The sequence below is a fragment of the Leptonychotes weddellii genome, chromosome 1 (genome assembly GCF_054177405.1).
Source record: "Leptonychotes weddellii isolate Sample4059 chromosome 1, ASM5417740v2, whole genome shotgun sequence".
Lineage (NCBI taxonomy): Eukaryota > Metazoa > Chordata > Mammalia > Carnivora > Phocidae > Leptonychotes > Leptonychotes weddellii.
This window is the reverse complement of record NC_138369.1, coordinates 106,188,802-106,202,674: the sequence shown is the minus strand read 5'-3', so window position 1 is coordinate 106,202,674 and position 13,873 is coordinate 106,188,802. Positions and strand designations below refer to the sequence as shown.

General features: G+C 36.0%; 1 protein-coding gene across 12 annotated transcripts in view; it reads left to right on the top strand.

Annotated features, from left to right (window-relative positions):
- Positions 1 to 13,873, top strand: part of MECOM (MDS1 and EVI1 complex locus) — a 541,324-nt gene that overhangs the window by 481,332 nt on the left and 46,119 nt on the right. For all 12 annotated transcript variants that reach the window (XM_081829261.1, XM_081829240.1, XM_081829219.1 and 9 more), the window contains one exon: positions 11,701 to 11,803. In XM_081829261.1, the coding sequence (XP_081685387.1) occupies positions 11,701 to 11,803 (103 nt within the window). The remainder of the gene's footprint in view (positions 1 to 11,700; positions 11,804 to 13,873) is intronic.

Genomic DNA, 13,873 nt, shown 5'->3' with positions numbered 1-13,873 from the left:
CTAAAAACAGTACTATTTATTGCTAGTTGTTCTTTACCTTTTTTTCTTTACCATCATAATAGGGAAACATTCATAGAAAGTATTGAGCTACTCAATGACGCTTTATGAATTTGTGCAGAAATTGGAAGTGATACACTTGAAGTATTACATAGATTTTACTTGAAATAGGTAGATACACACTCACACACACACATGATCTACATGTGCTCTTATCTGACTGTGCATTTTATTTTGATTTGCTTGTTTATAAATGAGAAACACTTTTAGATTAATCAAAATACTCCCTTTTTTTTGTATATGTGAAAAGTTTAAAAATATCACCACTGGAAATTGCTTTTTGGAGGCCCATGCAGTGAGGTTAACTTTAATAACAATAACTATGAAATAAGATCATGAAAATATCATGAAGCATATTTTGCACTCAATAAAGTTAGGTTATGAATCTTGTAACTTAGTATGACAATACCTGAAACAACAAAAGGTTTAGCCTGTTAATTTTTGTTTTATAAACACTTTTGGGTTAGAATTTAATTATGTTATCCATCACTTATTTCTTTTAACCCAATGGTTACCTAAATAAAATATGTCTCAAAGACCATATTAAAATGGTGGTTTGACAAATTTACTGTGAAAATCACCACCAAAAAAAAGAAAAGTTTAAATTAGATGTTTCCAATTGAAAGCTGTTAAGTAACGTTAGCGTCCATATGGCCTAAGACTCTATTTCAATCATCATTATGAAGTTATTCTTTGGCATTTTACCAGCTACCAGGTAATTTTTACTGACTAAACTGTGTAAGAGGTAGTAAACTGTAAAATTAGGTTTAAATAGGTATCATTTAAAAATCTTCAACATATATCAAAATTAATAAACCAATCAATTATTTTTTCCTTTTGCTGTAAGAAAACAAGAGGCATTATTGACAAAGGAAAACATTATTAAATTAGCTATTGATTGGAAGCAGAAAATATCCCAAGTCCATCATTTGAGTTACTGTCATATCAACAACAAACACTTTCTGAGCATACACTATTTGTAGATGTGGGAAATACATAGGTGTTGTAACTGAATGAATTTTTCAGGTTATCTTTCCTAAAATAAAGGAGATGACAGACCTCCAAAGGCAGTTGTAAGATGAAATAATGTAATTATATCATAATAATTATTTGCTATCCGTATTTACTGACAATAGGAGCTGTCTCCTTGGACAGATAGAACTGTTGCAGGATCAGTGAAAGGATGGTGTAAGAATGGGGCTTGTGGCCAATACAATTTTTCATTTAATATTTATGTGTCTCATATTTTATAATAAATATACTCTTCTCATTGGGAATCTTGATTGCATTAAAAAAGCAAAACTGTTTTGCTATTGCTAACTATGAATTAGATTGCTTCTTAGGGCAGGCATTTATAATTTTAACACAGTTACTTTTGAGGCACACATTGTAAAATATATTGCTTTCAGAAGAAAATATGCTGGTTTCATACCATACTGAACAGCATGTTTACTTATTTTAATTGAAGAATGAAGGAAAATAGTTAATCAGGAAAAATATAAAAGGCCAATATTAGACACATACCTATTATTTCTGTAAGCACTCATTTTAAATTTATGTATTTTGCTGGCAGAAATCTAAGATGGTAACAGAGTACGTATCAAATAACATAATTGTGAAATTGACATTACATGGTCAAGTAAGTTCACCCATAAACAACGAGAGAGGGAAGTCAGAGGTAAAAGTCAGATCTGTGTGATAGACAATATATGCATGCAATCATACTTAGCCCAGCTGACAAGACAAAAGAGAACAGATATCCAAGTAATGTATGCATATTTTATAAACATACTCGTCCATAAGCTTGTATGCATAGTTCTGAAAGTTAATTAAGACTACGATTTCAGACAGCTTTGAAATGTGAATGTTGGACTAGGTACAATGATAAAAGAGCTGACTGGAGAGATTCTCTAGGTCTCTTTTTTTGCTCTCTTTTCCATGAGGAATAAGAGCTGCCAAATGGTGAATAAGTACAACTCATCACATAATGAACACTCTCACTGTGTGAGATATTATTTGATGTCCATAAAGAGAGACCCTGGACCAGGAGTAATTATTAAACATGAACAAGCATCAACTCACCTGTACAACACAATAGCAGATGAAGCACTCTAAAAAAATTTTAAAAAAGTGTTTCTCTTTGCTCTCTTAGATGGAGCTCAAGTTTACAAAAAGAATTTTAATAACAAGACAGGTTTAAGTCCTGGGCTACAGAAAGAAAGACTGTCAGATGAATCTTTCAACTGTAGTCTAGTCATTATAATAATTATGACGTCTAATAAAGAAGGGAAAAGATGGCCCAGAACAAAACAGGGGTGTATAAATTATAGTTTATTTTTGCAAAGATGATATTTTTAGAAATTCTGATGTTAAAGATCAAGCTTAATCAATGTGGATCAGTTTTATAATGATGTGGAAGAGTTCTGTAAGAGAGAATAAATGTTCTTGCTAAGATGATAATACAGGTTGGTAATAGTGAGACAGTCAAAGCATGTGTACTGGATAAACCCATATTTGATTTCTTTGGGGGTGACAAGTACTTAGGAACAGCATGGATTTTGGTTTTCAAGTAAAGTTGAAAAAGGATGTAATCTGGTTTGTCTCATAAACAAGGGCCATGTGATTAACATTTTCCTAATACCTCTGTACAAGCATTTTATTTGAGGGGATTTTCCTGAGTTTAAATTTTCCAGTAGATTTCTGTGAGTTATTTTATTTTGGGTTTTTTCCCCCCCTCAGGCCAGAGGGAGCTTTGTGGCAGTTTTCTTTCTTAATGCTTCCTAGAAAGACCCAAGCTTATTTTTTTTAGAGGTCTCTTCATGTTTTCAAAATTATTGCAGTGATGTTTTTGGAGATAGGAATTCTGAAAACACTGGAGTGAACGCTTAAATCATAATTTCTAAGTAGCTGCAGCTCCTGGCTGATATCCTTTACCACCCCCTGGAAAATATTGTATTAACCATAGTAATTTATCTTTGTAGAAGAAGGCCACACCAAAGACACTAGTAAATTAAGCTCTGATCACATTCAAGTCATAAAATAGAAGATCTATAATAATATCCAAGCTTCTTTATCCTTGAAGTCCTGATTATTTTCCCCATATTCCTTAAAGTTTCTGTACAATATTACATGGCCACACTGCTATGGCATAGCATTTAGCTGGAAATTTTTATTGAGACAGACAATGCTTCAATATTTTTACATTTTAACTGTCTGAAATTGTCCCCAGTGGCTTTCAGGATCAAGAGCTGGCACTGAGAGGCAGAGCAGGGCAGGAGCAAAAGCAGAGAGCTGGATGATGAAAGTTCTTTCCAGAATAGGTCCTCAGGAGGAGCAAATATGCAGGGGAAGCATGAAAACAGTTAATTATTTTGAGTTTACATCTGGAAACACCCATGTCTTGAATGTTAAGTAGGCACACATCTAGATGATTTGTTGAGGTTTTCTTTTTTTCTTTCTTTCTTTTTTATTCTGGATATTTTTGATGTCCTTTATCCTTTGCTGTCTTGTAGATACCTTTACAAACCATTCTGCTGGGTGAATGTAGCACATTGCTTTAGCTTTGGCCTCACCCTGCTCTTACCTTTCCCTCCATTCTTTGATAAGTCCCCTCGTATCTCCATATTTCTTTCTATACCTTCACCTTGAACAAAGGCAAGGTGACCCATAGACCCCCTATCTACTTCAATCAAGGCCAGTTCTCATCTATGGTATGTTTGCAAATTTGGGGTACTTATGCAATAGCTAGTATAAAATAACTCTTTGAACACAGTTTTCCCCCTAATACTTCTTCATGGTGAAACCAGATTGGTTGTCATCAGGTCACTAAGGCACAATTCATGTAAGTTGACTTTATAGGCTTAAGACCTGCCTTTCCGCTCACGATAATTAGAATGATTTGGGCGTGTGCTTTGGGGTAACATTTTATATGTATGTATTCTGCATCCTGGAAAGGAACACGGTTTTGTTCAAACTCCTGGCCTTGCCCTTAGCATGGTCTATAACTGGAATAAAGTTCTCAGAAACCCAAGACATTATTAATCTTGTCATTTACACAAGGTGATAAGTCCTTTCATTTTTAAACAGGCCCTTGACAGCTGGTATTTAGTAAGTAGAATAAGAGAAGTCTGCTGTTCCCTTTGAATGAAAAGAAATGTGTCAATAAGAGATTATCCAATGCCTGATGTATATTTTGAAGAAATAAGATATAGAAGCACAAGCGCCCCTCAGAGAAATCAAGGTCAGAATTTACTTAGGGGATTCTGCCAGCTCTCTTGTGGTTAATGAACGGCGGCAAGATTCTACAGTGTTTTCAGTTGGAACAGGCATTGTTCTCGTTTGTGCTGTACCTTATAAAGTTTTAACTGCTTCCAGGACGATCATGGCTGAATTGGCACACCCACTTTTTCTCTCCTTAGGTCCACGTCAGTGGGTCTATCAGATGGCTGGGACACTAGAGCAGTATTATTACTGCAAGCTTATTATGAGCTCAATTATCAAGTTATTTTCTTTGGCTTTTTACGGAGAAAAAAAAGTTTTCCTGAATTATTCAATTAATGCAATTTGTGCGAAAAAGCAGGGAAGACCAGCGATGTAAAAAGCAAAATGTAATTTGTTCACTTCTTTCCACTTTTTAAAAATGCGTCAACTGTCAGGTAATTTGTTAATTTGCTCTTCCTTTACAAGGATTTCTGTCCACATTTTCTATGACCTCTTTTGATGTTAAAATTATTATTGGCTTTGGGCATTTGCTTTGCTTTCCTTTTAAGTCAAGTTCCACTTTTATACCAAAGTTATGCTCTGCTGTTTTAAGATGAATGCCGGCTGGCAATACCCAGAGCCCGGCCTTGTGAACGGGGCCCAAGCAGACTTTGGGGGGATGTTGTCTGGCTGATAAGTTACTTCCTTCACCCGAAGATGAAACTGTCTCAGGTATAGTTCGCCATTTGATATTCACATGATAAAACAAGCAGCACTGACCACCCCCTCCCCCAAAATGTTTCCCTCACGTAATGACGCTCAGGACACAAGACAGCCATGACACCATGCAGACTAGGAATTTTATGAAGATTCACAGGTCACGGAAGTTGAAAAAGTGGATGACCTGAGGTATTCTGTGCACATTTTAAGTAACTAGTGTTTGCCTGTATGTAACACTTGTCATTCAGGAAGATCTCAAAGCATCACATCCATACTAGATTCCAGCTATTTCTGGAATGGTGCCAAAACGATAGTCATCAGAATGCATTACCATCCATCAAGGTGGAAAACATGTTGGTCAAGGACACAAGAAAAGCCTCCGGCCTAGTAAAGAGCCCAAAGATGATCTTTAGCTTCCTCATCATGTGATGATGGAACTCTTTCCAGGCATTCTGAGACCATTCAGAATGATCGGTGTTCATAGAATCAGATGAAATGGCCACATTAAAGACAGGTGACTAGTGGATATTTCTTGTGGGGACTGTAGAGTGATCCTTAGAGGCCATTTAACTGAAACTTTAAAAGCTTCCAGGCCGGGTACACTGTAGGCTTCAGATATAATAGTAGGTGGATCCTTATCATTTGCACTGTTTATACAAACTAAAACCAACAGTTCTCTGTTTTGTGTCATCCAATAAATTATACCTGGCTTTCTCTTCATGTTATTAATAAAGAGATAAAAATGGGGGGAAAAGGTTCTCCTCCAATAACATTTTTGTCCTGAAAATAACAAGTAGATACATATTTCTGGATATAGGTAGACACTACCTCATATTTCTCAAAATATCTTCTAGTCTTTAGACTGTCATCCGAAAGACGAATATGGTATACCATCTCTTTGGAGAAATTAAGGAAACTGAGGGTGGTTTGCTTTGGCAGAACCTGGCCATGATAAAATTTCCGTTCTGTTAGACAAACATCTTTCCATTCTGTCATCAATATCTGTCTCCTGAAGATACTTCTCATTATCTCTTACCAGTTAGGCTGAGAATGTATAATAGAGTCCCTCTTGTTGAGGCTAAAAACTTGACATTACTTGTGCCCTCCTGAACACTGGGGCTTCCCACATTGCTATGGGTAGATCGAGGGTCCAGATCGTGTTTCCTAAGCCAGCACATATGCACACATTGTCTTTGTGGACCTGATGTTACCTCTATGCAGCACCAAGGCTGACAGATGTGTTCATATCTAATGTTGACTTTGTTCAGATATGCAAACTGTCACCTACCTCCCCTCCCACCTACCTTCCAAATGTTAAAGTTCCACTCAGTTGTTCCTAGTCTTCTGACTGATACATTGCGTGAAGCTATAGAAAAGAAAGCACTCAGGCTGAATGTTGGGAGCTGGGAGAGGCAGAAATCAACTGTCAACTTCAAAGGGAGAAGACAGCAATAGTCTGAAAAAGTTGTCTTTCCATACAGATTCTGCAGGGAGTACATTTCTCTATTATTTCAATTATTACAACTTCCTGAATAGGTTGAAGGTCATTCATAATTCACACTTCTGTCATTTTTAGACATGCCAGATGCTGTCTATTAAGCATAAGTAAAACTTCAGTGCTTGACCAGGAAAAATAAACGGGATTCATAACAATGAGGCCTTGTTCATCTTTTTAAAAGTAAATGATGTGTTTTCTTTTTTTCTTGTTTCCCGCCCTGTGCACTGAATTTCTCTTCTGTCTCAATAGTACAAGCACAATACTTTAAATTGATCCAAGCATAGCAAACTAGACTGTAAGTCTGGTCTGACAGATTCTAGATTTTTCTATTTTATAGGATAATAAACAAGAACCCACATTATTACCATTTATAAATACAAATAGTAGCATTGTCTATTTGATGGAGGACCAGGTTGAACACAGGCCTTGACAGTATAAAACAATTTGTCTGAAGTCTTTTATAGCCTATTAACTTTCCTATCGGAATGCTTGTAAGCGTCCATACTCATTTTAGTGCTTGTGCTCTTGGACTTAAATAACAAAAGAACATGAATATTTAATAAAATATGATTAATTCCAATTCCAACTACATTACTATATATAACATATATACAATGTGCTATACATAATATATTATTACATATCCTTATATGATATATAATTAGAATTAAGCATATACCATTACACATTCATTTACATTAATAGATAAAATATGAGATTGCTAATATTTTATGCAAATTTGGAATTTTCCCAAGGTGTATACTTTGCCACATTTATAGGTCACATATAAAAATATATAACATATCTAAGCACATACATGCTTATATATAACATTGTATGAAAATATACCTTTTGGAAGTCTAAAATTTGTTAAGTCAAATCCAGTCACAACTGCCTTTTTTTATCCTTAGCTTAGCCTTGTGAATATTAACTGAAGGGGTATTTGTTTGACATTTGGAACTGGTTTCAAGGTTTGCTTAAAATACATTAAGTATAATAATTATGTTTAGAGTAATTTCTGTATAGATGAATATAATATTAAATTTATGCCTTAAATTGTGAATTTTACCACTAGTAAAAGTGAACAATTTGGGGAATTTCTAGCTTTATTTTCAAAATTGAATGATTTAGAATTAAAAAAAACATATTTAGAAATTTCACTACTATGCTATTTTAGCAAATTTAGAAAATTAAAAAAGTACAAAATGATCTATTAATGAAAACATCTACTGTAAATATTTATTCTTATAAATTGAGGCATCCAGAGATCTAGATATAATATCCATGCTTACAAAGATAGAAAAATAGCTTTCTGGAAAAATAAAAAGAGTCCACAAAGATATTGGGAAATTAAAATTTTTTACATGATAAAATGAAAAAAAACCACCTTAACTTTCAAAAGTGTCAAATGTACGCACAATTAGGTCATGGTCATAACATGTTGTATTTCTGGAATTTGTTATTTGCTACCAAAGAGAAAACTCTAGAGGAGTTAACACATTTTAAAAATGCTTATCATGACTTTTAAAAGAACGGAATTTTTATATATTCCTATTTTCTTATACTCTAAGGCCCTGTTCCTCTTATCTTTCAACTTCTATTGTGAGGAATTGAGTTTTTTTCCTCTTATAAAACATTCTGAGAGAGACACAGCAAAATAATAAATCAACAACCCTTTTTGTATCAATCTGAATTTTTTCTAAATCTTTGAGACTTTGGAGTCCCTCTTTATATACTTGAGTTGAATTCATCACAAAATCCCAGATTCAGGACAGTTTTATTTTGGATCCAGATAACTTTTTCCATAAAACCCCCTGATGGGAGAAGAGACCTTTTTTTTAATGGAATTTAACAGAGTAATGATTCCCTTCCATTTTCTCCAGCTAAAAAACCAGAGAGGTTATATTGGTAGGATTTCTGCTTCTGGTACATAACTCAGATGACATATAATTTGTAGGACTGCAATAGAGCTGAGATTTTGAGAATACACTGAGTTTAAAGACATTATGGTTATATTTTTTATGAGCATGGCCAAGAATACTTAATACACAAACCTGTGGGAAAAAGCTACATAAATCACTTCTGTTATTAATTGCATTTTTATTTGCTGAAAGACATATTTTATAATATAAAAGCAGAAATGTGTGATATCTGATTTTCTGAAAGGCTTGATTCCGCCAAGATTACATTCCATCATTCCTCCACATAGTTGTTTTGAGGCAATGAATTGTCATTATGTTTTTGTTTAAACTCCTCCTCTCACTTCTCCAAGGCCTGCTGGTGAATTATTATTGCTAGAACATAAATTAACTTTATACGTAGACATCTCTGGATTCGAGTATTCAAATTATATTTTTGGGTCATTGTAATTATAGGTGGAAAAATATAATGTTATCGAATCTCTCTAAGATCCTGAGAGATGAGATATAAAGAGGATCACAAGTGGTAGCAACACCTCGAAAAAACCCACTAGATTTGTAAGGGTGTGGTAGATGGGACTTCGAGGCACATTCTTATTGCTATATGAGGAAGCGTGCCCAGAATCTGCCCTCATTACGTCTGGCGCTTGCCAGTTCTTTTCAAACCTCGGTTTCATGAGCACCGTAAAAATTCACTTAAAATCGAAAAGAACACCCTGAAGTTAAAACCCACTCTACTTTACCTTGCCTTTCATGGCCTGGAATGTCACCTTTTACCTCCAGTAAATAAAGCCAACATCAACACTCTTCCGTGTCTTTTATTTTTTATGCACTCAATATTCCTCAGATGACAGTCTGGACACTTACAGGGAATTACAGTAGCGATTGATGTCCCTGCAAAGAGAATTGTCTCTATATTCTATACTTACAATGTACCTATCATTTTCTTTTGTTTCTTGGACTGTTCACACTGGATTGAGTCAATCTGAAATGGAATTAAGAGACGTGATTCGGAGTGGACCACAAAGAAATCATGATATCACAATACTTTCTTAAAATGACCTGGCGTGTGTGTCTAAGCAGAGTTCCCCAACAGAGACAATTGCCCTGTGTGACGATTTTGCAGGGTATTGTCTCTTTAACCTCACTATTTCCGAGAAGCCACCGAAAAGTTCTAATATGTCACAATTCAAATGTCAACATGTTGTTGGAAAGGAAGCTAATAAGTTAAACCTTTGAGAGATGCCAAAAAAAGAGGTGATTCAAACTGTTGAGAGAAGTCCATTGTTTTCTAAGGTGAAATAGAACTCCAGAATGAAATAGGGTGCTTATAAGCATTTAACTGGAAGGTTTAGGGGGAAGAAAGCGAAAGCACATTAATTTTTCTCAACCTGATAACTTTTTGAACAGAACTATTCCTCTCAGTATACTTCCCAAAACAGGAAAATGTGCAGGTATGGGTTAATAAGATACAAACTGCACACTCACTGGTTTTTGTAGAAATAGCACATAACAAGGGGTAATTTTCTTAAGATAGTCTGAGCCTATCTATAGGTAGATATAAAGAATCTTAGGTTATATGATAACATATTCTAGCAACATTTTGCATTTAGCATTATTTTCTATAAACCAACTTCACATGGTTAAATTACTGTTGAATGAAAAAATGATTTTAATTTGACAGGAAAGAAACTAGGCAGAAAACACTCCTCATTGAGTGATTTTTTGGATTTAGCACAATTTGGTGCTGTGATGTTTTTATAGAAAAATAAACAACTGGACTTCAGAGCCACCTACTGGAATAAAGAGGCACATACTTATATTTGATGTCTTCTGTTTTTCAAAAGATAAACAAATAGACAAATACCAGGAAAGTTATGCACATTTCTGTTGGTCTTATAAGGTATTAATTTACTCAGTTTTTCTGAATTTGAAATGTCAAATATCCTGCAAGAAACCAACAGTTAAAGCAATGCCCTCTAAAGATATATTCTCATAGTTCTTAGTAACTTGTGTTATGTGAGTTTTCTCCCCACTGGTTTGAGACTGAGCAGAATTGTATCCCTAGTTTTGTTGTTGTCTTTGTTGCTCTGGTGGTACTGTGTGTGTGTGTGTGTGTGTGTGTGTGTGTGTGTGTGAATGTTACTGGTCTCATTTTCACCAATTAATTGTATAATCTCATTCTTTCTTCCACAGCCTCTATCTTGTCATGGAATTGTTGTTTAATAAATAATCTTAGAATAAGATTAAAAACTAAGAACATTTTTTGTGGTAAAATGAATAGGTACCTTAAGTATTTTCATGATTAAATGCTTTTTTATTGAGAAATGATTGACATATAACATTATATTACTTTCAGGTGTGCAACATAATAATTAGCTATTTGTATATATTGTGAATTAAGATGCTTTTATAGACTAAAAGAACCCTGAAACCTGGACAAGTAGATTGGACAATGACTTGCCTAAGGTCACAGAGCTGGTGAGGGGAAAGGTAGGCAGCTCTCAGAAATTACAGGTCCACATTTGCCCCACAGCTTTCTAGTCAGTCATTAACGGATTTATTAAATTTTTTCTCTCCTCAGAATTTTGCTAGAAAGCAGGGGAATAAGCACCAACCCCTACCACCCTGGTGAATGAATCAATTAAAGGCATATTGCCTGCTTTCAGAGAATGGGAGTCAGGAGCTGGGGCATGAGGGCAAGTCCTGGATCTGGGAGTACTGATGATTGGTGAGAGGGAGATTAAGCGTTTTAAAAACAAAAGGTTCTCCTTTGACTATGTTCGCTACAGATCAGCTCCTTATGTCATGTCCTTCCAATCTGCTGCCTTAAAACACCTTGTTGAGAAGGTGGCTGCCTTAGAGGACATGTTAAGAGAGGTCGTTGTGCCCTTGCCGCCCTTTGCAAGGCTACTGCTGGATAATGCCAGACACATTCCGCTCTGTGAATACCTGGGTGGGGGGGGGGGCGGTTCACTAGAGTGAGGAATTCAGAGAAGGGAAAGTTCTTCACTAAATATTACACAAGGTGTATGTGACACAGAAAGCCTTGTGTGAAGACAATTTGATTGGTGAAGTAGGATTTGGGAGAACTTTGTGAATTGGCATGAGAGTCACAGCTTTCCATCCATCATCAGAAGGCTAATTTTCAGGACACAAAACAGGAAGTCACACTTCTTTTGATAAAAATAAAAAGAAATATGTTCGGGTCTGAGAAAATGTACAGATATTAGTGGATATCTTGCCCTTTCTTAACATTCACTTCTTTCTCTCTCCCCATCTCATCCATTTCTGGTCTTATTGAAGATATTTTATAGAGTAGTCGCAGACATTGCACCAGGAGAGGAGCTCCTGCTGTTCATGAAGAGTGAAGACTATCCCCATGAAACTATGGCGCCGGATATCCACGGTTAGTACTGCTCACGCCACCGTCCTCACCACCCTCATTCATTCGGTCACTGTGATGGAGCATCCCCATGAGTCCATTGCACGTGGCATGTATCGGTTTTCCTGGCTCTTTAACATCAGTTTTAACAAACTCTTTCTCTTGCGACTGGCTCTTTCCTTGGCTTGACATCTGGCTGATGTTAACTGTGAAGCTCAAGTCAGCAGAGGTCTTCCCTAAAGTGGAGGTGAAAGGAATTTTGACTATTTCGACTGAGATATCACATGGTTAAGTTTTTTGTCAATGCCTTAGACTATGGGGAGAATCCTTTCACTGTACAAAAGTCATTTCAGGGAACTCAGTTTGGACTTTAATAAATCTAGTGGCTGTTTCTTCCCATCTAATGTTCTGTTACTGGGAAAACTGTGTCAATGTGAGTAAAATCCTAGCCAGCATGACCATATGGGAGAGGGTTGGAGGGATGGGGATTGGGAGAAAAGTACACAAGAGGAGATTTTACAGCCAGAGAAATTTTTATTTGCCAGAGACCTATTCTAAATCAAATGAAGGGGGGGATCTAAACAATTACAATTACTAGTTCTATGCGTACAGGACAGATAAGGAGAAAATTCTACCCATATTGATTTGTATCATTGGGATAAAAATTGAGTACTTTTTTCTTTCTCTTTCTTATTTCTCTCTCCTAATATAACATGATTTGGTTCAGCATAATCTAGTGGTGTCTTTAGAGTGTTTTTTAGCTGGAAGGACTACTGGGAAGGGTTACTCACACCAACTTAGCTGACAGGTGGGGATCGAGCCACTTCCCATCCCTCTGGCATTCCCGACGGGAAAACCTCAGTCTCTCCTTCTTTAGCTCCTCCGAAGGAAGCCACCAGTCTTGGTTGGCTCTTTACTTGAACATTTTTTTTCCTTTGGCTGGGCTGCATTCTGCCTTTTGTAGATTATAGCATTGTATTTTGGGGAACCTTTTGGAAATTCTTGTCTTCTTAGAAACCCAGTGTTCTCAACCAGCCTGGTAGAGTTTCAGCCTGAATAGGGAGTCTGATCCAACAGGGGTGTGTGAGAGCTGAGAGTGCTTATATGATAAGAAATGTAATCTGGGCTTTCTCTAGAGCAAGGCAACTTTCATTAGTGAATGTTAGGTCTTAAAAGGTTTTCAAACAATTATTTTTAGAAATATGAATGTTCTAGATCTATAAATATTCTAAGTGTTCTAGTTATATAAATATTCAAAATATTCTAAATTCTAAATATAAATGTTTAGCAATATAAATATTCTAAAAAACTAAATAGAAGTGACTATTCTTCTTTTAGGGCTACCATTCATAAATGACCTGCCTTTATAACATTCAGTTGCTTTTTGTTTTCATTGTGTCATATCCATATCCGTATATATACACCATATATGTTATATGTAAAGTTTATGGTGTTTAATGGTGATTTGTGTTTTATACTCCTAGGATTTCACATTGCTTAGGAGAGAGAAAATAAAACACATGCATCACACACCTACTATATACCAGATGTATGCTCTCCATTTATTATCTCATTTGGTCTTACACATAGATCAAGCCTGTAGGAGAGGAATCATTTCTGTTACACACACAGAAAAACTGAGGCTACATAAAGCTAGGTAAATTGGTCAAGACCACATGACTGGAAAGTAGTAGAATCAGCTTTCAAACCAAGGTTTTGCTGTCTCTAAAGCCTAGGCCTTTTCCATCCATTCTGCAGCCTGGAGGTTCTGTATGTGTTCAGACTGCTGGTGAGATCCTAAATGTAGATCTTTTTTTCTTTTTCTTTTTTTTTTTTTCTTAGAGAGAGAGAGGGTGAGAGTGAGAGCAAGCAGGGGTGGGGGAGAGGGGGCACAGAGGGAAAGAGAGAATCCCAAGCAGGCTCTACGCCCAGCACAGGGCTCAGTCTCATGACCCTGAAGTCATGACCTGAGCCAAAATCAAGAACTGGATGCTTAACCAACTGAGCCACCCAGGCACACACCCTAAATGTGATCTTAAATATGTGAATAGTGTGACAGATTATAGGAAATGTTTCCATTACCTGGAAAATGTC